General features: G+C 34.1%; 1 protein-coding gene across 1 annotated transcript; it reads left to right on the top strand.

Moving 5' to 3' along the window:
• Positions 1–1,457: 1,457 nt before the first annotated feature.
• LOC138943482 (fatty acid synthase-like) lies at positions 1,458–24,495 on the top strand. Its single transcript, XM_070314331.1, has 6 exons — positions 1,458–1,484; positions 2,013–2,244; positions 9,913–10,331; positions 16,899–17,189; positions 23,245–23,493; positions 23,797–24,495. The coding sequence occupies exons 1-6, from the start codon at positions 1,458–1,460 to the stop codon at positions 24,493–24,495; spliced, it is 1,917 nt and encodes a 638-aa protein (XP_070170432.1).
• The last annotated feature ends 1,312 nt before the right edge of the window (positions 24,496–25,807 follow it).

The following is a 25,807-nucleotide window of genomic DNA, read 5'->3' on the forward strand; positions in this document are numbered from 1 at the left end:
TTGTCGGCTCGATCCAAGGAAAGTCGGGTGTTTCAGATCTTAATCGTTATTATTTACCACAAGCTTTAAAGATATCCCTACAAGTTAAATTTATTAATTATTTAAGTTGCTCTTAAATAATAAATTGTCAATTTTCTTTGTCTTTAATTTGACAAAAGATCATTTTAATAAAAAAGAGAAGTATGAGATCAAAATGAGATAACGAGATAATGATAAAGACAGCGCGGTGTCTTATAGCTGTCTCGCTACACGCGCTGCATTCAAGCGTAGAGCGAGTGAGATAGCTATTGGACACCACTAGCCGACATTACGTTTTGCATTGCTTTCTCTCTCGATCGTGCGACATGCGATGCAATGAATATCGGAATACCCCCCCCCCCCCGCCTCCTTCCACTTTCTCCTTCACTCCTTGATTTTCTTTGCGCTTCAAATTACATGTGCGTACGCGATTTTCATTTGTATACGGTGATGCTTTCGACTGTACATACACACCCGCCACCAAACACCATTTTTGCTGGTGTATATAACCATACAATATGCGAAACACACAGGGAATTTATTTTACTAATATTATTTACCAACTTATACATTATAAGCTGCTTTCAAAAAAAGTATAATATTGATTCAATATTTTTTTTTTAAATACGATAAATTTTTCAGCTTATGTTTTTGCTTATCTTCGGTAATACAATTTATGACATTAAATTATTTGATACATGTTATGACTCTAAAATATGTTGTTGTTTATGAAACATTGTTGAAACTTAAATATTAGAACGTTTAAGTAGTTTTTGAATGTCAAAATCGATATTTTAAATGCATAAGTATAAATATTTTTTAACGTATATAAAGTTTTTTGACATGTATTTAAAGCATGATTTGAATATCATATTATGTTTTTTTTTTTAAATAATAATAGAAAGTAAATATAAATAGAAAAATGTAGAGAGAGTAGAACTTCATTGACTTTTTTAATTTGCAACATGTTATGTCCATGTCTGGATCATTTTTATTGTCTGCACTTATTTTTTTTTTTTTTACTTTATTTATGTGTTTCATTTTTCTATATTATCGAAGATAAGCAAAAATGTTTGTACATGTTGCAAAAAAATTGACTCAATATCTTTACTTTAAAAGTAGAGTATAAAATATGAAGTACTATTTTATATACTGTATAATCAGAAGACAAATGCATCATTTGAGATCATACATTTATAGTTTATTACTTAATCTATTTTTTTTTCAAAATGAATTCTTCATTTTTTGTAAATAAATCGCATATTGATTTTGATCGTCTTTTACAAGACAAGCAGAAATTACATGGAGTATTCCGCCTCGTTCCCACTCAGGAGACACTCTATTTTGATTATTATAATATTAGTGGCGCCATCTGTTAGTGACCTCGAATTATACATTTAATATATATGCGTAATGTCCTCAAATTAAACATTTAATATATGGATACTTTGAGTCCTGACCCCGAAGTATGCAAAAGTCTCCAAAATATTCATTCGCTCGACATTTTGTCCCCAAAGCAAACGCTTGACATATATATTATTATGTATACAAAAATATTGCTAAATATGAAGAAAATATTTATATATGTATACACGTTGTCCGATAATTTTCACACCTGAAGTGTGAAGCTAGGTTGGCTCAAACTGAATTGAAAAATCCTGAATCATTTTTTTTATAACGCTTAATAAAAGAGTTATTATTGAGTAAAGTCTGGCCAATCAGCGCCATTTAGTCGGACGCACGTCAGTGAGCCGCGCGCCGTGAAGTGTGCACCGCCGCATACTACCAAGTGCGCGGCTCACCGACGTGCGCCCGGCTAAAGGTCGGCGCTGATTGATCAGACTTTATTCAATAATAATTACCTTATGAAGCGTTATAAAAAAAATGGTACAGGACTTTTTTTTTCAATTTGGCCCAATCTACCTTCACACTTCGGGTGTGTCAATAATTACCGGACACCCTGTATATAAAAACTATATCATGTTTGCTAATAGATTGCTGGACTACCCATTCTTGGATGCCATAAAGGCATGATAGCAAACAGAATTTCTTATTGGCTCGGCGTTACTGGACCATCGTATAATATTGATTGTGCATGTAGCTCGAGTCATTTCGCTATGACGGAAGCTTACAGGATGATTCGATCTGGCATTTGTGAAGCGGCTATTGTCGCTACTGTCAACTTGTGCCTCCATCCTTTTGTAACTCATCAGTTTTTTCATACGGGTATGTGGAAAATAATATTATTAGGTTCAAAGATGTTGCGTTGTTAAATGGAATAAATATTTATTCATACATTTATCAAAATAATAATATTTAATCAATGTTTGTTAAATTATGTTTTGTTAAATGTAGTAGTTTCTGTTTTTGAACAACATAATTAATTTGCTTATACAGGGTGTCCGATAATTCTTGATACACCCAAAGCATGAAGCTAGATTGGCTCAAACGGAAAAGGAAAATCCTATACCGTTTTGCAGAATTCGCAATAGTTGTTGAGTTATTAATAAAAGTTTAACTGAGTCCGGCCTACCGCTTTCTACGCGCTTATTCGCTCAGACAGTTTATTTATTAAACCATCTGAGCGAATAAGCGCGTAGAAAGCGATAGGCCGGATTCAGTATGCCAGAGCTCGGAATTAGATGCCCTTTTCGGACCTATATCTGAGGCGATGCCTACAATCCTCCCTACTACCATTCGAGACTCGATACTCGAGCCGCCGATCGCACGTGTAACGCTGTGCGGAAAGCTGTCAGGAAAGTCTCTATATCAAAAATATGCTGGGATCGTACCTTTCACCAAATCATCATAAAAATTTTCTTTGCTAGATAATTTTTATTTTCATAAATAATTAAATATCAAAATTTCTATTATTAATATATTATATTTATATGTAATCTATTATACATATATATATTTATATAGAGACTCTCCTGAGGCATAGTGTTACCCACGCGACCGGCGGCTGCCGAGCCTTGAACAATAGTGGGGGAATTGTAGACGTCGCCTCAAATATCAACCCGAAAAGGGCATCTAATAGGGTATTATAACGTTTTTCAAAAATATTTTTTTTTTAAGTTCATACCCTATTTAGTTATTAAAATTTTTTCCGTTTGCTTCAAAACATTCGATTTGTATTATTTTTTAATTATTTAAAATATCATAATTTGAAGCACTACGAAAACGCGCCAAAAGCAGCCAATATGGCGCCGGAGCTGCGTGACGTCACTTCGTTACTGTTGGTGATAATACTGTGATAGATCAAGCCATAGAAGTTTGTATGCAAACCAGTAATAATTTATATTATAATAAAGATATGGATAAAGTACGAGCCTACCGACGGTGCTTTGTACCAATGTGTAAGAATACACAAAAAATAACACCAAACAAGGTGTTTGTAAGTGTACCGCAGGACAAAACTAGACGGCAACTGTGGTTCAAACTTGTCCGTCGTATAGATGAACCAACGTCGTCAAATTATTATTGTTGCGAAGATCATTTTAATGTAAATGCTGCATTAAACAATTTTGTAATTCGTATTATAACGGATTGAAACAAAATAATCGCATTCTAATCTAAAGTATATGACTAATTATAAAATATAATAAAGTAATTTTTTTTGTTAAAAGAATTAGTATTCTATTATTTACATACATATTTATATTATAAGAATTTTAATTTTCCTGTTTTAGTTGAAAGAAGATATGGAAAATTTTATGATTTTCAAATTAATGGCAGCACCAATAAAAATGAAGAAAAATGCAGCACCTCATATTTTTGATTGTCAACCTGACCGTCGAACAGCTGCAAGTACTCACGACCGAGCTGCATTTAAAAAATTAAATAATAAAAGAATGATATCCGAAATACTATCTCATTGCGAAACTCATGAAACCAATGAAAATAGATCACCAAATGTTAAAAGTAACAATGAAATAGTTCCAAAAAAAGTATGCAGACAAAAAGAAATTTCAACAAATGAAAACTGTGCTTCGATAAGTTTTTCAATACTTACAGAAAATAATAAAATAAATGATGAAATTGATTTTTCAAATATACCGAGCAAGTGTCAGATAGTATCAATATTGAAAAAAGCAATGCAGTTCCATTAATCGTTACAGAAAAAGAAGGAGAAGTATTATTGCAATCGAATGACAAAATAGAAATTAATAAGAAGTGTACTTGGGATAAAGAAAACAAGAACACGAAGGTTTTTTTTAGAAGTAAAAAAATTCAATATAAAATGCAGTATTGTTGAAGAAAATTGCCAAATACTGCCTAATACTATAAATAAAATTCACCCATTAATGTACCAACGGAGAGTGACAATAACAGTGCAGTTGTAAACGATTCTTCCAAAACGATTACAACTGGTACTACTGCGTACTGGAGCGAATATGAACCATGTCATGAAGATTATTTGCAGTATTGTGAAGAACAAGACCTACAAGCAAAAAGAAGCGCTTTACATTTAACAAATTATTTTATTAGCACACAGACAAAACAATACATTGGAATTCCAAATGACTGGTTATGGATTGTTGATGAACTGCATAAATGCACTTGTTTATCAACAGAAAATATAAAATTGACTTTGATGAAAATCAAACTGAATGACAATTTTGTAAGATTAGGTAACCAATTTGGAATCAGCACAGCAGGAGCATCAAAAATTTTTCAAAGTAGTGTACCAAAATTATGTCATTTCTTAAAAACTCTTATTTATTGTCCTCCTAGAGAAAGCGTTAAAATGGCATTATCTATACCGTTTTGTGCAAATTTTGCTCACGTTTATGGAATAATTGACTGTTTCGAAATTCAAATCGAGAAACCATCAAACGCTCTTCAACAGTCTTTAACGTGGTCAGAATATAAAAAGTGCAATACATTGAAGTATTTAATATGTTGTACACCGGATGGATTTATTAATTTTATTTCTTCTGGTTATGGAGGTCGAGTAAATGATGTTGAGTTGTTTGAACAATGCGGTATAATGGATGTTTTGCCAAAAAAATGTGGAATTATGGCAGATCGTGGTTTTAAGCAGATTCAAACATCTTTAAATAAAATTCAGTGCGAACTTATAAGACCTCCTAGTGTAAAAAGTGGAAGTAAATCGTCTAAGACAGAAGTAATGTTAACGAAGCGTATAGCAAGAATTTACGTAGAACGTGTGATAAGAAGACTACGAGAATTTTCACTTTTGGAACCACATTCTACTTTAAACCATAACATCATGCCATACATAGATGATGTTGTTCGATTGTAGCAGCTTTAATAAACCTCCAAGCACCTATTATAAGAACATAATAATTTATAATTATTAATATAAAATTATATTATACGAAAAATAAAAAACTAATTGTTCACATAACAAACTTTTTATTAATGCATATTTTATCTTAAAATAGAATTCATCAATTTACAATAAATATTTTTTTTCCAGAAACTGATAGCTTGTTCTGTTACAGCTGTAGTATAATCTTTATCATAATCTACCCAAACTGTTGTCACTTTTCTATTATTTTCGAAATCAGGATCAGCAACACAAAATAAACCCTTTTTTGTATTTGTAGCTAGCATTTGAAGATTTATTTGTGCTTTGCACTTAGAAGCTACTTTTCCTTTCGATAGAAATCGAGAAATAGCTTTGTCTGAATTTGGACACTTCACTTCCACAACAAAATCATTTACCCATATCCGGAGAAGCTCCCAAATCGGGTAATTTGGCATTAAAAAAAGACCACAATTTTTCAGTTTTTGGCCTACTATTTTCTCAACTTCTTTAAGTACTTCTTTCTCAAGACATCTCCCTCTTTCCATTTCTTTCATATACAATACTTTGGATGCGCCAGTGATCCGCTGTACAAGACTTCCATCTTCGGTGTTACAATTTGCAGCTTTATGTAATATCGATGCAGTTATTCTACCGTAGCGAAGTTCGAACCATAAATGGCTGTTATTTTGCATTTTAGTTGCATTTTCCGCTTCAAAACATAATTCTTTTGACATTTTGGAAATATAAAATATTAAAAAATCATCTGCAGTTTTCATTCCACATGCTGAAAACTCAACAATCAGTCGATGCATTGACAATGAGTATAATCGGCGTTCCTTTAGTTCAAAATAATGTTGCGATAACTGACTGTCAAGTTGCTTCTCTTTGGCTATTTTCACAATGTCCTGCAGAAATGTTGCGTTGTCAGGAAAATTTTCTATATTCTGTACTTCTTTTTTGTATAATTCCTTAGTTTCAATGTATTTTTTAGTTGCTCCAATAGTTGATAAAAGAGCCTTTTTCCAATAACAAGCAACTGTCAGTGCTGGATTTTCTGTTCGTCTGTGGATCCACATTAAAAAGGCTACCGAATGTTTACAACTACCTAAAAATATAAATAATAACATTTACTAATATCTCGCAGTAATTTGCTTAAGTTTATATGCAAATATGAAATCAGTGTTGTCATCACATAAAGCATAAAAAGTCGAAATACTTGTTCAAACACCGTATTTAAATGAGAAGTGTTTATCCATAGGACATTACAGAACATCTTTTATATAATAAGAACATAGTTTTCATTCTTGAAAAATATAACTTTAAACTTTTTTCGAATACTGCATGCAAGTTATAGTAAACATTGATTCTATATTTTGGTTCTGAGAATAATGAAACTATACCTAACGACGCTGCACAATCATGGCATTCAACACTGAACACTTTCTCTTCTTCCTCATCCACGATTAAAGTTACTGAGTAACTTTTACTTCTTACTCGATGTTCCGGACAAATCCTTGCCTTCACAGTGCATTTTGAACTCTCTCGTTTTAGGCAGACGTATCCTATTGCTGAATCTCCATATGTTTCTCGACATGTCCTGTATTTAAAATCATTTTGTACATTTACGACTAGTTGTTCAAACACTGATTAATAGATATGTACTTTCAACAGACAATTAAAAACATAACCTTAAAATATACATAAAACACACAGACCTTTGTATTTAAAAGTAGATATATATTTTAACTACAGATGCAACAATTGAGTCTTAATATAAATTAATGAATTTCTTGTTATGTATACTTACGTAGATGTTTTTACTCCTCGCATTTCGGCAGCATTAAAGCGGTCGTCTTCTCTAATAAATTGATACACCATTAGCGCATTAATTTTTGGCAGATTTGTTGAATTTGCCTTAACATACTCTGTTTCCATTTTACTCAGTTCGTTAACTACTATTTTTCTTTAAAAAGGGTCAAAAACGTTAACAATCTTCTTGTTCCCTGTACTAGATCGACGTCTTAGTAACGAAGTGACGTCACGCACGAACTAACCAATAACGAAGCGTTTACAAGTCACGTGAAAATTTTAAATTTTAATCATCTTTCTTTATTTATTTTAAATTATTTATTGTTGATGGAAAATCTTCAAAGTTTGGAAATAATTTTTTTATAATATATACTTTTGATTAAAAATAAAATTTATATGACATTTTTTTTTATAATACCCTATTCCGAGCACTGCAGTAGGCATATAAAATGACTTATTGATTACGTCTCCTAATGACGTTTAATAGCCACGTCTAATAACTTTTCGGCGCGGTATCGTATGACACGCATCGCTCACCGCGCGCTGCGTGATCCCACTTCTCACTATTAAACGTTGCTAGGAGACGTAAACAATAAGACATTTTATATGCCTACCGAGTCCGACCTACCGCTTTCTACGTGCTTATTTGCTCAGACGGTTTAATTAATAATTCAACAATTATTGCGAATTTTGCAAAACGGTATAGGACTTTCCTTCTCAGTTTGAACCAATCTACCTTCATACTTCGGGTGTGTATAAAATTATCGGACACTTTATATATATTCATCAAATTTTTGAAATACTGTGTATGTTATTTGAGAAACAAAATTATATTATGTTTATTCGATTGAAACAAATTGTCGTACAATTAATGTTTTGCGCCCAACCATTAAGGAGGGGGTCTTTCGGGATTTGTATGCCCAAAGGATTAGAATACACGCTCTAAATAAGACACTTCCAGACTTTTGTTAGAACTATATTTCACAAGGTTTATTACACTGTTCATTTGTTTGCGATTATAATGATCGGACGCGATACGTACAGTAGAGTTATCGGATGATTTTTGGATAAGTCCGCGCTTGATGTTAATAAACTACATTACTGAGCTAGCGTCAGTCCATCTTGCACTCAATATATATTAATTAATTAGATTGTTAATTAGAGAGGAATATAGTAACCCTGACCAGAGCATGTCTCGTGCTCCGCTTGTCAGCTGCTTACTCAATTTCCGAGAAATTGACCGTGACTTCCTTCTTTTTAGTCACGTCTCTTATTTTTATTTTATTAATAATCTTTTATTACTTTATTCTTTCTTAATTATTTCCTTTATTGTCCCTGGGCTCTTTTCCCAATTTTAATGCTTTGCTTTATTCAGCTCTTTGTTAATCTTTCCTGTGTTACTTTACTGTTTATATTTTAATATTAAGAAACTGGTCGGGTTACAACAAAATGAACTATTGCTATTGTTGTAACAAACCGCTTTCGCGAGGCGGTCGTGGATAACTCGGTCGGGATCCGGGGCTCGTGAAAGGGTATCGAGAGACGAACGATAGGTGCGTTAGGTAAAATATAATTTATTGCGTTTAAATATATGTGTGTATACAGAGTGAGTGTGTGTGTGTAATTATTGTGTGTGTCGGTGTGTATGCGCTTGTATGTGAGTGAGTGATAAGCGAGCGAGTGCGTGTGCGAACGTGTGATATCTGCGTGGGATTTACAGTGTATATCGCAAGTATGTGGGTGTGATCGTGTGTATGCAGCCAAACGCCCTCGCGTATGTGTGAATGTCGGAATGGTCTAGCGGCGGTCGCGTCGGTCGCTGTGCGTCCGAGTTATCTGCACGGATTCACGGATGCACGGTGCGGAATGCGATTTCGGCGGATTCGCAAATATATCGATTACTTTGCACGGATCTGGATTTCGGCAGGAGCCGCTAGCTACCGGGCGGTAATTTCGGTCGGGTCGGTGGGCGGTCCTTAAACGCGTCGGTATCGATCTGATTGCGTCGATCGATGTCGCGGCCGGTTAGATCCTCCCCTTTGAGCGGGACTTAGCGCGCCGTATTAATGGTGCTTCTGATCGCGGTAATGGCGGTCGCGGAATTACTACAAGTTCGCGGATATCGCGGTATTGTTCCGTCGGGGATGATTTTCCCGTAGAATGCAGGAGTGCAACGGCCGACGGGAACACCCGTCAACGGCAGGAAACTCCCTACCGCTGGATAATTGCCGTTGCACGCAGGTGGACGGATGCGGGTGAGGTGTCGAGAACTCTCGACGGAGGCTGAGTACGCCCAACCCCGTTTTCCTCTCTTTGCAATAGATCGGAAGGATCGCTCGTGGAGATGCCGCAAACTCTTGGCGGAGGCTGGGTACTCCCAACCCCGTTTTCTCTCTCTTTGAGCGGTTATAGGATCGTAGCGGATTTCCAGGCGTCTTACAGACTCTGGCGGTTGCGGAAGATCTGGTCTCGAGGTAGAAAATTGGCTCTTATTTATACCGCTTTTTCCGGCGGGTGCGCGTGCGTAATATGCCTGATTGTTTTACGGCATATTGTTTAAGATTGAACCGCCGCGCGCGACTCGGGCGGTTTCGGGAACGGTCGGTACGGTTACCCGAGCGCGGCGACGGTTCCCGGTAAACAAACGCGTCTTGACGGCGGTTATAAATTTGAACGCCTTTTCTATATCTTAAAAATGGGCGCTCGGCGCCTCCGCATTATGCCCGACCGGTGTTTGTCGGGCGGCGGACTTCCGGCGGATCGACGGCCGGGTAACGGTGGAGGGATGCATCGTTACATTGTTTTAGGAATTCTATCTAAAGATGGTTACTGTAAACCTTACGATGAAGAAGGCTGTGGTTATATGCGTAGTGATGCAGCTGTAGTAATGTACCTACAAAAAGCAAAGGATGCAAGAAGAATATATGCGACTTTTGTCTATGGTAAAACCAACTGCGATAGTTTAAAAAAAAAAGGAATTACCTTTCCATCACTTGACAAGCAAAAGATGTTATTGGAAGAATTTTATGAAGAATGTGATATATCGCCTCTTGAGTTATCTTACATAGAGGCTCATGCAACTGGTACTCTAGTTGGCGATTCTGTGGAACTTCAAGCCATTGATGAAGCTTTATGCGCTAAAAGACAGCTTCCTCTGTTATTGGGTTCAGTAAAGTCGAATATTGGACATCCAGAAGCTGCTAGCGGTCATTGTCAAATTGCAAAGGTAAATTTATAACAAAATAGGTTAATAACACTGGTTAATAACAAGCACATGGAAAAAAATTTCGCTACCATAACTGATCATGGTTTGCAAAATAAATTTCTAAACTGCAACAAAACGCTGTTGTACCTAATAGATAGGTATCACAGCTAAGATGTTCGCTATCCATATATTACGACTGAAATCTAGTTATCACACGCAGTTTTTACCTACAAAATTTTTTCAATGCAATAGGCTTATAATATAAAATACAAACAATTAACAATTTTAAGAAATTAAGGCTCTCGAGTGACATCACAAATTTCAAATAATTGCGGGCTAGTAAGAGTCAGAACGCGGATCGTAGTGTGTCAGTTTTATATAATAGAAAAATAAGTTTTCTTTGAAACTGATTATGTGCACAGGGTACGAAATTTACTTGGCGCTATACCAAGATTTTTAAAATTAATCTCAATTCGAGATTTATAATAACTCTTCTTTACGCCCCTGGAGAGACAAAGGCGAAAAAAATATCGGAGCGAAGTCGCTGAATCGGGAATCGAATCCGAGTCTTTCGCTTGTCTTTTTCTCGCCTTCGTCTCTCTAGGTAGACAGGAATTATTATAAATTTAGAATTGAGATTAATTTTAAAAATCTTGGTATAGCACCAAGTAAATTTCGTGCCCTATACACATAATTAGTTTCATAAAAAACTTATTTTTCTATGAAACTAACGCACTATCACCCGCATTCTGGCTCTTACTAGCCCCCGATTATGTGAAATTTGTGATGTCACTCGAGAGCCTTAATTTCTTAAAATTGTTAGTTCACGCCGGCTGAATGATGATGTTATTAGTAATAGATATTTACATATAAGATGAATGAGAAGTATCGGTAGTGTAGGATTTGAATAGTTTAGAGGTAAAAGTAGTTATCCGGCAAGCGAAAGACTCGGGTTCAATTCCCGATTCAGCGACTTCGCCCCGATATTTTTCTCGACTTCGTCTCTCTAGAGGGTAAAAAGGGGTTATTATAAATCTCAAATTAAGATTAATTTTAAAAATTTTATTATAGCAGCAAGTAAATTTATCCTATGTACACATAATCAATTTCATAGAAAATTTATTTTTCTATGAAACTGACGCACTACCATCCGCATTCTGGCTCTTACTAGCCCGCGATTATTTGACAAACAATTAAGTAAAAATGCTGGCAGATAAAAGCGCAGGTATTGGTACGCGAACTTATTATTGTTAAGTTTTATTAACAACTCAGGAAAAATGGTCCACGTATAATTATATACATCATATGATGTGTATACATATAATTCTGTATGATATTATATATTGTCATATATAACCTTATATGAGATTGTATATATTTATATATAATTTTATACAATTACACACACATATATATATATATATATATATATATATATATACATTTATATATGAATTATACTGTATATATTGATATATAAATTATATATATTTATATATAAGTATATACCCAGTCAGCCAGGTCTGTTCTAACAGATATTGCCAAGTGCTTGCTACAAATTATTGTCAGCAAAAAGGCTACAAATTTGGAACAAGAGTTGTTATTACCGATTAAGCTGGCAGATTGCCGCCAAGAATCAAGCGAAGCTTGCTAACATAACTACATAGCAAATTGGCGACAGAAACCGAGCAAAGCTTGCTGACATGACTGACATCAGATTGTCGGCAAAAACTGAGCAGGATCTAGAGTGCGCAATTTGATGGCAAATTGGCAGCAAAAACCGAACAAAATCTGCAGCTTATAACAAAGTATTATAAAATAGTTCAGTCGCTTATCGCTATGCGGCGCGTTATTCATTATCTATACCCGTATTCAAATTCTTGTCATGAGTGTATATAAAATCTACAAAATTCTAATAATATTATAATATATATTTCTATCAGTTCAATTTTTGACATAATTCTTATACAGGAAATTCAGATATTGAATTGATTTTTGGCAAATCGGACAGATAATTGTTCGATTTTCACTTATTCAAACAATTTCTGTCCAAAAAGATCTTTAATTTTATAAATTAAGTTATTTGAATTTACCTATATGTTTTAACATATTAATATATGATTTTATATAATGTCTAATTATCTAATGGTCATTTTATGACCAAAACTTATCATCATTTTGTTACTTAGGGTTAAGGCTTTAAATCTATTTAAATATATACTTTTATATGAATGGCCAAAAGCTGCAGAATTTGTTCGGTTTTTGCTGACAATCTGCTATCAGATTGTCTTGCGTAGATCTTGGTCGATTTTTGCCATCAATTTGACGTCAAATCATGTCAAGCTTTGCTCGGTTTTTGCCATCAATTTGCTGTCAGGTTATGTCAACAAGCTTTGTCACCAAAACACAAGCTTAATGCGGACACAGATGGCACTGGATTTGTTACCAAGTTTTGAGCGAATTTGATGCCAATTTGGCAACAATTTGTTATCAAATTGCTTACTGGGTTATATACAAATATATTTGATTATATACCCAGATAGCAATTTGTTAACAAATTGTCGCCAAATTGGCATCAAATTCGCTCAAACTTGGTAACAAATCCAGTGCCATCTGTGTCCGCATTAAGCTTGAGTACTCTGCGTTGATACCACTGCTTTTAAATATTTATATATTTGATTATATATAATTATATATGTATACAAACATCGTGTCATGATGTTTGTACGATGCAACTTTGATAGCTGACAACAATCTCATAGTAAAAACGTATATAAAATTATGCATTAGTTTAATTCTGAAGACATTAAACCATTTGCATCTACATACAAAAGCAATAATTGATAATAATAAGGAAATATAAAAAAGAATTAAATCAAAATTCATAGAGATGGTTCACAACGATATATAACTATTTTTATTTCTTTGATACACTTGTAATCATATAATAAAAGATAAAAGAAATGACGGTAATTATTTACATTAATCCTGAGTAACTTTATAACGTAATCGGCGGTCATTGTTTATTAAAAAGTTATTAACAAATAAAGTTTGAGAAATTAAACGTAATTTTTACATGAGTTTTTAATTTCCACGCAAGAAGCGAGATCCATCCGCATCAAGACGTTGTATCACACAAATCAAATTTTCAGAAATAGGTTTGGATTAGGTTGTATCTTCCGGAAGTGGAGCGCTTCCGTAGGGGAGGGGAGGCGGAACCCACTGCGTTCACGCATACACTTTCCCATTCACACAACAATTCTGAACTGAACGTTGCTTCGCAGTGTAAAATATATGCATGAATACAATGGGTTCCGCCCCTCCCCCCTCTTCTATGATGAGCATCATTTTTGGAAGATATAACCTAGCTCAAACCTATTTCTGATATAAAACTAAAATTTGATTCAAGTTACGAATAGACGCATAGCGGTAAATAAATGAACTAGCGGCTGAAGTATGAACTATCTTTTTGTAAAGTTTTGAAATGTTGCGCGCAGTAACATTTTTTATGAAATATTAAAAAATAATAATTTTGGATATAGATAAACATGTACATCAAATTCAATTATTAATATTAAACAATATTTCAGAGTTTCGTAATATAATAATACCGTATTTTTAAGGATTTTGGACAGAAAATCATGTAAACTTTATAAATATCATAAAACATTTATTATTTTCCTTATATAAATACGTTAATTTTAATATTGACGTATTTACAATATTACTTAATTAATCAGTAAATAACCTTAAAAAGACGATTATATGACGTTATTTCTATGACGATAATATGTTATTAAAAATATCACGTCTGTGTTACGTCCTTATTTAGTCGACTTATGTCATATGACGAGAAATTACCTTAAAATAACGTTATAATGACGACACCTTGCTACCTGGATAGTTGACTACAGGTGGAAGGCATTATTGACCACGACTGTACATTAATTTATAAAAAAAATATAATTACAGAAAAATCTTACTGTTTTATGAAAAAAGTATCCAGTATAAGTAATGATCATCAGTTAAAGAAAAATCGAGGATCTTGCCATTTTTAATTTGACAATAACTTTAGTTGAATGGAAGAAATATATAGAAAATATTATATGAATATTACGAAACTTCTTTATCAGCATTTCTTTTATCTTTTATTATATGATTATAAGTGTATCAAAGAAATAAAAATACAGTTATGTATCATTTTGAACCATCTCTATGAGTTTTGATGATTTAATTCTTTTTTATATTTCCTTATTGTTATCAACTATTGCTTTTCTATGCAAATGGTTTAATAATTTCAAAATTAATCTAGAGCCAGCGGCACACAATGCTATTTTATTTGCTGAATCGCTTGCTTGAAACTGTGATAGCAGTTGTGTTGCAAACGGTGATAGAAAATGACGTCACTGAGGGCCATGCTGCAGGCTAGCCTGTTGAAATTTGGTAATTGAACCCGTGCTATTTTTCTAGCATGTTTCTCTACTGGCTCACGAGAAAAGCCAATCAAGACACAGCCTCAGGTTAGATTATTCTCTGACAAGTGTTGAATGGAAAGAAATATGACGTCTACTAATTATAAATAATGCAATTGCATTTTTTCGCCATTATTGCAGTAGCAATTGCCTGCTCCATATTTATTTATAGGATATCAGTACAAAAGTCATTACGAACCAGCACCAAAGCTTGCATCGTCTGAAGCCAAGCCAGTAACACAGTCAGTAGCATTGCCAGCTGCCCACACGGTAACAAGCATGCAAATCCAAGTAGCAATCTAGTAGATAAAATAGCATCGTGCCACTGGCTTTATGCATAATTTTATACAGGGTTGGGAACGTTACTCTATAAAAGTAACGCGTTACCGTTATCGTTATTTTTTGTAAAAAGTAACTCGTTATCGTTACTCGTTATTGATTTTAAAAAGTAACGCGTTACCGTTACCGTTACTTTGGAAAGTAACGATTCGTTACTTTTTCGTTATCTTTTTGTTTTTTGTTAGGTTTATGCTGAAATAAGCTATTGGATTATAAAATTATTTAATAATCAATATTAAATGTAATAATCTATGTTACAATTAAAAACTCTAAATTAGTCTCTATATATTGTAGCAAGCGTTTTTTATATTAAACTTATTTAATGGTTCTAATTTTTTTTGTTAATATTTTTACTTTTTAATACACTTATCTTTATAGGAATTTAAATTGTAATTTACAAATTTCAATTTTGTCGAAAATTTTTATTAAACATTGTTTTTAAATATTGATAAGAGAAATATTGATATTATTAAGAGTGTATTCCAATATTCACTCTGTCAGTGTTGTAAAATCTATAAATTATGTTACTGACTATCAGAATGTGGCCTATAAAGGCTACAAAATATTTTTCAAAAAATACATTTATTGAATAGATATAAGATAATAAAGAAGCAAAAAATAACGATAAAAGTAACGGCTAATTCGTTACCGTTACTGTAAAAATGTAACGACGTTATCGTTACCGTTACAAACAGAAAAACGTAACGATCGTTATCGAAAAAAGTAACTGTAACGGTAACGGCGTTACAAATAACGCGTTACTTCCCAACCCTGATTTTATATACTTTATTACTAAGAGAATGTTGTCAGCTACCAAAGTTGTATCATACATCATGACATGATGTATACATATATACTTATATATAATCAAATATATAAATATTTATGCAAACCAAAATTTTTCCGTTAGATTAAAATTATATTTGATTTTATATAGATTTATATAATTATATATAATGCTATATATAATTGCATATAATTTTATACACAATTGCATATAACATATTATATATTATATATAATCACAAATATATTTAATATAATTATATATAATTATATATGGGCAAATTTTCTAAAAAACATGCCCGGAAAAAATGGCCCGTGTATAATTATATATATATATATATATATATATATATATATATATATATATATATTGGTTATATATATATTGGTTATATATATATATATATATATATATATATATATATATATAAACCAATATATATATATATATATATATATATAAACCAATATATATATATATATATATATATATTTATATAATTATACATGGGCCATTTTCTCACGCGAATCTGACGACCAGTGTTGGTACGGTCACAAAAAGAATGATCATAAAGATAGTCATAAACAAAGATCAAAAAACAAAAAACCAAGAGAGAAAGACTAATGCGGCAAGTTTAGTTAATTTTTAAATCCAATTCAAACTTTGAAATCAAATCCAAATTTAAGTTTTTCAATCAATCAGTTCCTGAACTTTTAGCAAATTCTCTATTATAAAGAAGATACATATAGGTCACAAAAACAAGTCATAAACAAAGTCATAAAACCAAAAACGGCGAAAAAAAGGCAAATGCGACAAGATTAATTAATTTTTAAATTTGATCCAAATTTTTGAATTTAAATTCAAATTCAAATTTTCAAATTCATCAATTTTTTGTAATTTGGCAAAATAGTAATACAATTATATAGTAATGCTTACATATTACAAGCTTATGCAAATATTTCTTTATTTAAATTAAATTTTTGGATAAAGGTTTTAATAGCGATGGAAACTGGTATAATGGCGCCTACTATACATTTTAAATGTCCACGAAAGGATATGACTGCTATCATTGAAGGAAGAATAAATATAATCACTGAACCAACAGAATATAAAGGTAGTTATATCGGTATTAATTCCTTCGGATTTGGCGGTGTTAATTGCCACATATTACTGAAATCAAATTCAACAATTAAAATTAATAATGGAGGAGACGATAATTTACCTAGGCTCGTAGCTATATCTGGATGTACGGAGGAAGCAGTTAAAATTATATTAGACGATGTAAGTATATATTACAATTTCTTTCAGAAATAATATAATTTTTCTTATATTTATCTTGTATATTATTACTGTTATTTTAAATTATTGATAAAATTATTCATTAAATATTTGTTAATAACAAACAATAAAAGAATAACTACACATGTATTGCACATACAAAAACACAAACACATGAAACACATACATGATAATGATTAAATGCATAAAATATATACAGAAAGTTCATTTGAAAACTTTCTACCCTATTTATATTGTGATCGACTAATTTTTACGAAAAATGTTTCATACAAAAGTTTTATGACTTCAAGGGAGACATAAAATAGTTCCATTGGTTTGATTTTGGATAATCGTTTAAAGATCATATAAGGGTCACCTCCAATTTTTCAAATAGAAACCCCAATTTTTCATTGCCTATTACGCAATAAAGCTTACCTCAATAGCTCTTCAAAATACTATAATATTATAATAAAATTCATTAAGCATTTTCCAAATTATGAGGTTTGAAAGGTATAGTACTGTCAGTACCCAGCAAGCAAAATGATGCAAACTTTGCGCAAAGTTTGCTGCAAACTCGAGCATGCCTTTACAGCAAAATTGTGACAAAGTGTGTCCACAAAAAGCTTAGCTTTTGCTGGCAAGGCTTGTCGCAATAGTGTGACGCACATTTTACGCAAATAATAGAGCAAACCTTGCGGTACACGGCATGACAGCAAATTTGTGGCAAGAACAGGACAAACCTTGCTGTGCACGGGATGACAGAAAATTTATGGCAAGAATAGGGCAAACCTTGCCGGGCACGGGATGACAGCAAATTTGTGACAGGAATAGGGCAAACCTTTCCGTGTACGGCATGATAGCAAATTTGTGATAATTCTCTGTATAGGATGATTCAGAAACTCTGCGACAAACTCTGAGGAACGATAAATCTCGCAGAGAGGAATATTTTCTGTGAAGCAATCCATCATGTTTTCTAACGCGTCGTTTAAGAATATGCGACCGAGCAGACAAGAGTCTTAGGTGGCATTTATTATAATTATGAGATGATGATAATATATGAATAATTGAAAATGAATTCATAATATAATGAATATATGAATTATATATATATATATATATATATATATATATATATATATATATATATATATTTACATTTTAAGTAAACAATAAACGGATGATTTAAACTTTTTTTTTTAGACATTTATCTGCCCGATCTAAGAGAGACAATCAGTCCAATATCTTAACTTCCTATGTTTGGGATTGTATCAGTAATTGAACTGATAGAAATAATCATATTTTTAATCTTCTGTCAGTTGCTTTCTGCAAGCTTTATATACTTCTCCTAACTAAAAATCAAATACAGATGGATGCATATAGCGCGTCGCATAACGATGAACAAACGAACTATCGGCTGAATACTATATTTTTGTAAAGTTTGTAATAAAGTAAAGTTGTAAATTTGCTGTCATGTCATGCATGGCAAGGTTTGCTCTGTTATTTGCGTGAATTTTGCATCTCGTTGTGCCAGAGTATACTTTGTTCTGTTCTTTTCGTAAATATGTTATCATATTGTGTACAATAAGGTTTGCTCTGTTCTTGTCGTAAATTTGCTATTATAGCGTGTATAACAAAATTTGCTACTAATTGATGTAAAGTTTGTGTTACACCGTGAATAGCATCATATGGGTGTTCTTCTTTGCGTAAAATTTACGAGCAAGCTTTTTTCTATTATTTACAGCATCGTGAGACAAAAAATTTTGCCGTCAATTTGCTTCAAACTTTTTGACAAATCAAAACAAGACAAATGTTTGCTAGACAATTGTTGTCAAAATTAAAGCACACCTTGTTGCAAAGCTTTGGCAAAACGTGATTTTAACATTCTTGGCTATCTGGGTATTAATATTGTACTGTAGCAATTCACAAATGACTGTTCCACTGATCGGGAATCGGGACAACAAAATCAAATTAGAAGAACATGTAGACGTATTTTTTTTATTGAATAAAAGTAATAGCCTGGGAAGAACCTATTCGACCAGCTGATACACATATATAATTTTGAAAACTTGGCTAAAAACAGTTCAGTTGTTTAACTTACATAGGTTAATAGAAAAATATAATTTTTTGAGAGTTTATAAATTAATATAATTTAAAAGAAACTAAGATAATTTAAAGAAATCATAAATTCAGAAGATGAAAATTATTCAAATACTAATAAAGATTAATACTAATGTTAGAATAACATAAAGAATGAAGAAATAACTTATTGTAAAATAAAAATAAAATGAATTAAATACCAAAATATAAATAGGAGAACTATATAAATTAACGAAAAATTATAATTAAATTTAAATCTAGATATTCAATACATAGTAGAAAATTTTTTTTTTCAATGATATGAATATAACACAAAATTTGGAATCGCAAAATAACTGTGTAACAAGAATTTAAAATAATCAAATCTTTCTGTCAATATTCATAAAAAATGATTTCAATGATATATCATTATATCATTATTTAAATCTAATAAAATGGATTCAATTGACAAAGGCAATGTATTATACACTCTGCATACCTCCTTCACCAATAAAGCCCTTTCTCGGTCAAATAGCGAATATTCCCAAAAAAAACATGGTTGGCAGTATCCAGCTGGTTACATGACATACAAATTGGGGAGTTTACAATACGGAATCTGCACAAACTCTCGCTAAAGGACGTATGTGAATTTCTTAATCTGCAAATGTTTACAATCATTTTCCTACTAAGAGATAATTTATGAAACCAGCTACGTCTAGAAAAAGAAAAGTAATTATTAAAATAAAAAGATCCACGGTCAGAACCAGAAGTCTTATATCAATCAAAGAATTTTTTAAACATTTTATCTTTCCACAGAAGCTTAAAATCCTGAGTGGGAAAACCAATTCAAGTATCAATACCTAATCAAACTGTTATTTTAGCTTTGTGATTCGATAATTTGTTACCACGGATTTCTTTATGAGCGGGAATCCAAACTAGTTTAATATCAAATCCTGTATTTTTAAGAGAGAGAAGATCTTCTCTAATATTAGAAATAAGATAAGATTTCTTGCCAGAAACATCAAAACGAGAAAACAGAAAGGACCTATTTGGAATCAGAAAAAAATTGTAACAGATTTAATATCCCTTTCACGAATAGAATCAATAGCCTTTAACAAAGCCATTGCCTCGACCGTAAAAATAGAGATAAAATTTAGAGCTCTGAAAAGTCTGGATAAAGATTCATCAAGATTAGTAATAACCAAACCAGTAAATCTAACCTCCTTTTGTTTCGAGCCGTCTGTAAATAAACAAAAGGAATTATCAAGATCGACAGCAAATTTATCTCTAAAAACTAAATCAGGCTGACAAACATGAGAAAGATAATGCCCAAATTCTAAATCGATAAAAGATATATACGAGATAGATTCATAGTTTTTAGAAAAACCTAAAAGTCTTCCATTTTTTTCCAAAAGATGAGAGTAATTTTTCAATTCTAAAGTTGATAACCAGAGGAATATTCAAAAATCTGTTGATTATAGTGGGATTATCACAATTAGCACAAGATTTAGTTAAAAAATGTTTGCAAATATAATCAAATCGAATAGACAAAGGAGGCTCTTTGGCTTCTCCCAATATTACATTTGTGGGAGTTGAATTCCTCAATTCCAAAACGAATCTAAGAGCTTTATATTAAATCCGATTTAATTCCAGAAAAAAACTTTTAGAAAGTTTGTGGAATAGAAAACCTCCATATTCAATCCTAGAACGAATTAAAACAATAAATGATTAGTAATCTAGGATCTGTATCCCACCAAGTGTGTCTAAGGCATTTAATAGTATTAAGAGGATTCTGACAATTATTATAAATGTGGTCAATAATAAGAGTCCAGTTCAAAGTCGACGTAAGAATTAAGCCTAAAAATTTGATTTTCGTTGAATTTTTAATAAACAAATCCTTAAAATAAATACCTAATTTATCACTAAGTCTTTTACCGAAAAAAAATAAAAGTTTAGTTTTTTCTGAGGATAACTCTAAACCTAAACTATTCAAAGTGAAATTCATTCTTTGTTAATAGTTTCTTCCAAAATATTAAATTTTTCTTGAGTAGAATTTATGGATGAATAAATAGCTACATCATCAGCATATTGTAAAAAGTTAGAGGATTTTCCAAGAGTGACAAATCAAGAACATATAAAGTATATAAAATAGGGCTTAGAACACTATCCTGTGAAAGACCTTTGAATGTCTATAATATCTCATCCATTTCACCATATCTACAAAGCAATTGACGAGAAGAAATCAAATTATATATAAATTTAAGAGTGAGGAAATTTCAGCTTAACTAATAAATTAATCAAAAAGTCAGAGAGCACATTATCTTATGCTGCTTTAATATCTAGAAATAAGAAAGAAGTAGTTTTACCTAGTTTAAATGACTTAATAATAAAAGAATATAAAATAGATAAGTTGTCAATACAGGACCTATTACGACGGAAACCAAACTGAGAATTTGGAATAATATCATAAAATTCAACCCACCAAATTAATCCATTACAAATAAGTCTTTCCAGTATTTTATTAACATAAGACGCCAATGGAATAGGTCTCATTTTGCATTTATCTTTTTTCGGTATGAAACAAACTAAAAATCTATGCCATTCCGGAGGAAAAATCCCAAATGCAAAAATATCATTTAAAATATCAAGCAAATGAATGAGTCCTATTTGGGGAAGAGACGAAATTATCCGGTAGTCAATACTATCAATGCCTGGGTTAGAATTGTGTCTTACATTCTTAATTACAAAATCTAATTCTTGTTGTGAAAGAAGAAAATCCAAGAAAGGATCATAAAGATGTTGATCAAGAATAGGGGGTGCTCTGCGCATTACATGTACACGGTTTACGCTTGTGTGTGTATCCCCTCCATTACGGAGTTGTGTTGCTCTCAATTCTGACATCACTGCACGGAGATATCGTTTCAGACATATCTCCTGTGGATTTAACTTGGAACGTGAGTTTTTTGAGTTGTGACATTATTCTTCTAGGAGTGTATGATATATCATGTTATTGTCATTTAATCATAATACTCAATCCGAAGTTGGCCATATCGCAGGGTCGAAAATGAAAAGGTAGACGTTGCCCGCGATATTTCAAATTGATAAAACAATAATATGTAAAATATTTACATTATATCATATATCGTTGTATTCATTTCAAACAGCGCTACAATTTTTTTCATATCGAAATATTTATATTATTATAAAATTATGAATATCTCTCTGTTCGTTAACACAGATAGCAAACTGCTTTTAGATGATAGCTTTTAGAAGCAACCATTATATAAACAATAGAGTTCAGTTTAAACTATTTAATTTAATATATATTTATTACGGTCTATCTCTTTTAGTTTAAAAGATAAAAGAGGGTGGCTATTTTTGGTGGGACATTCTATATACAATATATACATACATACATATATACAGAGTGTCCCATTTTCAACAGTCAAAACCTGAGAAAGCTCGAAAACTGAGCCCGATAGACAAAAGTATTTCCGACAAAAATTGCATGGTTTCGAGGGGACCACATGATGAAAATATGGACTTTTCTTGAGTGACCTTCTCAAGAATACGTTAATGTGATCAATGTTTTCTTAAATGGAAACCTACATTTTCTATTGCACATTCTTGTAGCTTATCTCGAGAGTTCTCCAAAATACTATAATAAAGTATTTTTTCATTAAGTACTTTTTGAGTTATTTTACATCTTAATTTAATATATTTTGATATAAAAAATAAAATATCTCGTATAATTTAGTTTTCGATAATCTTATCGTAATACTTTTATGTATAGAATAATGAAACAAATCAATTGGTATAAAAAGATAATCGTTTTTAAAAAAAAAGCATATAATTATTTCCAATAAATTTTTTCAAACAATTATTTGTTTTTTTTTTACACTAATTGATTATTTTGTTTATAAAAGTATTACGGTAAGATTATCGAAAATTAAATATTTTGCGAGATATTTAATTTTTTTAGGGCTCTGTTCTTGGTCCGGCCTGCTGGAACCTTATGTTCGACGACCTTCTAAAGCTCCTGGAAGGCTCGAACATCCTATTTGCGGCTTATGCGGATGACTTGGTAGTGATCGTTAACGGTAATTCGCGGAAAGATATCGAAGTAGAGGGTCAACGCGCGGTGAGCCTTATAACAGATTGGTGTAAATTCGCGAAGCTACAGGTATCGGAACGAAAGACCGAAGCAATCGTCTTAAAGAGCAACGCGATCGTAAGAAACCCGATAGGTAGGCGGGGAGGAGACCGCCCGGATAGGAAGCGGAAAAATAATAGAAGAATCGTCGATTTCGTAAATAGGCCGCCAACGATAAAAATTAACAACGCGAAAATACGATTTAGGGAAACGGTTAGATACTTAGGAGTGCATCTAGATAGGTGTATGAAAGTAAAGTCGCACTGCCAAAAATTAAGTAGCAAAACCGGGTTGCTATTCGGGAAATTAGGTAGGTTAGCTAGAGCCGCGTGGGGTCTTAGATATAAAACACTCTCCACAATATATCGTGGGGTCTTCCAGCCGTGCGTAACGTACGCCGCCGCGGGGTGGGTCAATTTATGTACGGAGAGTGATATTAGAATCCTTAGAGCCGCGCAGCGTAGAGCGTTAATCTCGATAACCGGCGCTTACCGTACAGCGTCCTGGGAATCGCTTTGTGTCGTGGCCGGGATGACACCCGTCGACGTTTTATTAAAAGAGTACGTCGCGAGATATAATGCGCGTAAGGGGTTGACTGCGGAAATAGGAAACACAATAATACCCGCGGAAATAGAGAAAAAGGAATTGTTCGAGCGTATCCGGGAAGAGGCGATAAATATGTGGCAGACAAAATGGTCTTCATCCATGAAAGGTCGTACCACGTTTGCCTTCTTCAAGGACATTCGCCAAAGACTGGCTACACGGTCCTTGGAAACCAATCATTGGAGCACACAGGCCCTCACTGGACACGGAGACTTCCGGGAGCGACTCGAGTCGTTTGGTCTCGTCGATAGTGATGCGTGCGTATGCGGGAGTGGAATAGATACGGTTCAACACTTCTTATTGGACTGTCCACTCTTTGACGCGCAGAGGAAGGCTCTGCGTGATTTGGTTCCACAAAGCGAATGGCGATGGCCGGAGGCGGCACACTTCTTCGTGTCGAGCTCAGAGGTCTACGCAGCATTCGCTGATTTTTGTTGCGAGTCCCTCTGGCTGAAGGGATTCGAATCGCAGTCGTAGTTATTGTTTAGGATAGATTGTTCAGCTGGGGAAGTCGGAGTCCTCCGCCATAAAGGTGCGGTCCCGTAATCTTCTCGGACAAGCCGCACATTCGAATGATCTTCGCGTCGCGTAATTTTAAGTTAGAGGTTAAATAGGTAGGTCTCCAAAAACCTGTTATCCAATGGCTCTCGAGTCATTTCCCCCCTCACCCATCCAAACCTTATCACATTTCCTCCCAAATCTCTGCCCAAACAGGGTCAGGGCGTGTATCCGGGTCGGGATACAATGGACAGGCCTCCCCGTGGTTCCCCGTGGGCGCGTTGGTAAGCAAAGGGATCGCTGAGTCGACTACGAGTGTGTGGACCGGCGGCCTAGGCGGCCCTGAGGCAGGAAGGTGGGCTTGCAGGCGCGGCCAAACTGTCCATCCTGCGCATAAGATCCCGCAGGCGCTACTGGATTTTTCCATCGCCCGTCTCGGGGCAACGTCGCTAGGCAGTGGATACAGTAGTAGCGTATGCCTGTTTGGGCGATGTAGCACGAATCGTCGCCTCCGGGTGGCGATTCACACAATAACTGTCCCTATCTACTGTCTAGCGAAACCACTGCCAAGGGAATGGGCTTGGAAAAATTAGCGGGGAAAGAAGACCCTGTTGAGCTTGACTCTAGTCTGGCACTGTAAGGAGACATGAGAGGTGTAGCATAAGTGGGAGATGGCAACATCGCCGGTGAAATACCACTACTTTCATCGTTTCCTTACTTACTCGGTTAGGCGGAGCGCGTGCCCCGAAGGCTTCGTGCCCCGGCGGTCACGGTGTTCTAGAGCCAAGCGTGTTAGAGTGGCGTGAGGCCTCGGCCGATCGTCGTTAATACTCCCGCGTGATCCGATTCGAGGACACTGCCAGGCGGGGAGTTTGACTGGGGCGGTACATCTGTCAAAGAATAACGCAGGGATCCTCGATGGGGTTCGAGGCGGGGATATGTGGGACTCACCCCCGGCTTAAACAAACAGCCGGGGGACTACCCACTAAAACCTTTCCGGGTGGCCTACCACCGGGCGTTGCTGAAGGCCTCTCCGGAATCTGGCGTTTGCACTACATCGGAGAGGCCTTCCGCCCTCGAGCCGTGCTCGTTGGAGGGGAAGGGAGGAAAGTTGTCTTCCGCTCCCACCCCCCCAGAGTCCCCGTTGTTATTGTGGGGACTCCTGCTCGTACTGGGGATAGGGGGACCACCGCCCCTATCCCCTACATCCCGCCATACACCCCGCGGCGGGGTTGGCGTGGCCGGGCCCGGGTACCCCACCCGGGTCCCCGGCCACCGGGCCCGCGTTGTT

The sequence above is a fragment of the Polyergus mexicanus genome, unplaced genomic scaffold, assembly GCF_030449975.1.
Source record: "Polyergus mexicanus isolate NDT 795.1 unplaced genomic scaffold, iyPolMexi1.0 SCAF_27, whole genome shotgun sequence".
Classification (NCBI taxonomy): domain Eukaryota; kingdom Metazoa; phylum Arthropoda; class Insecta; order Hymenoptera; family Formicidae; genus Polyergus; species Polyergus mexicanus.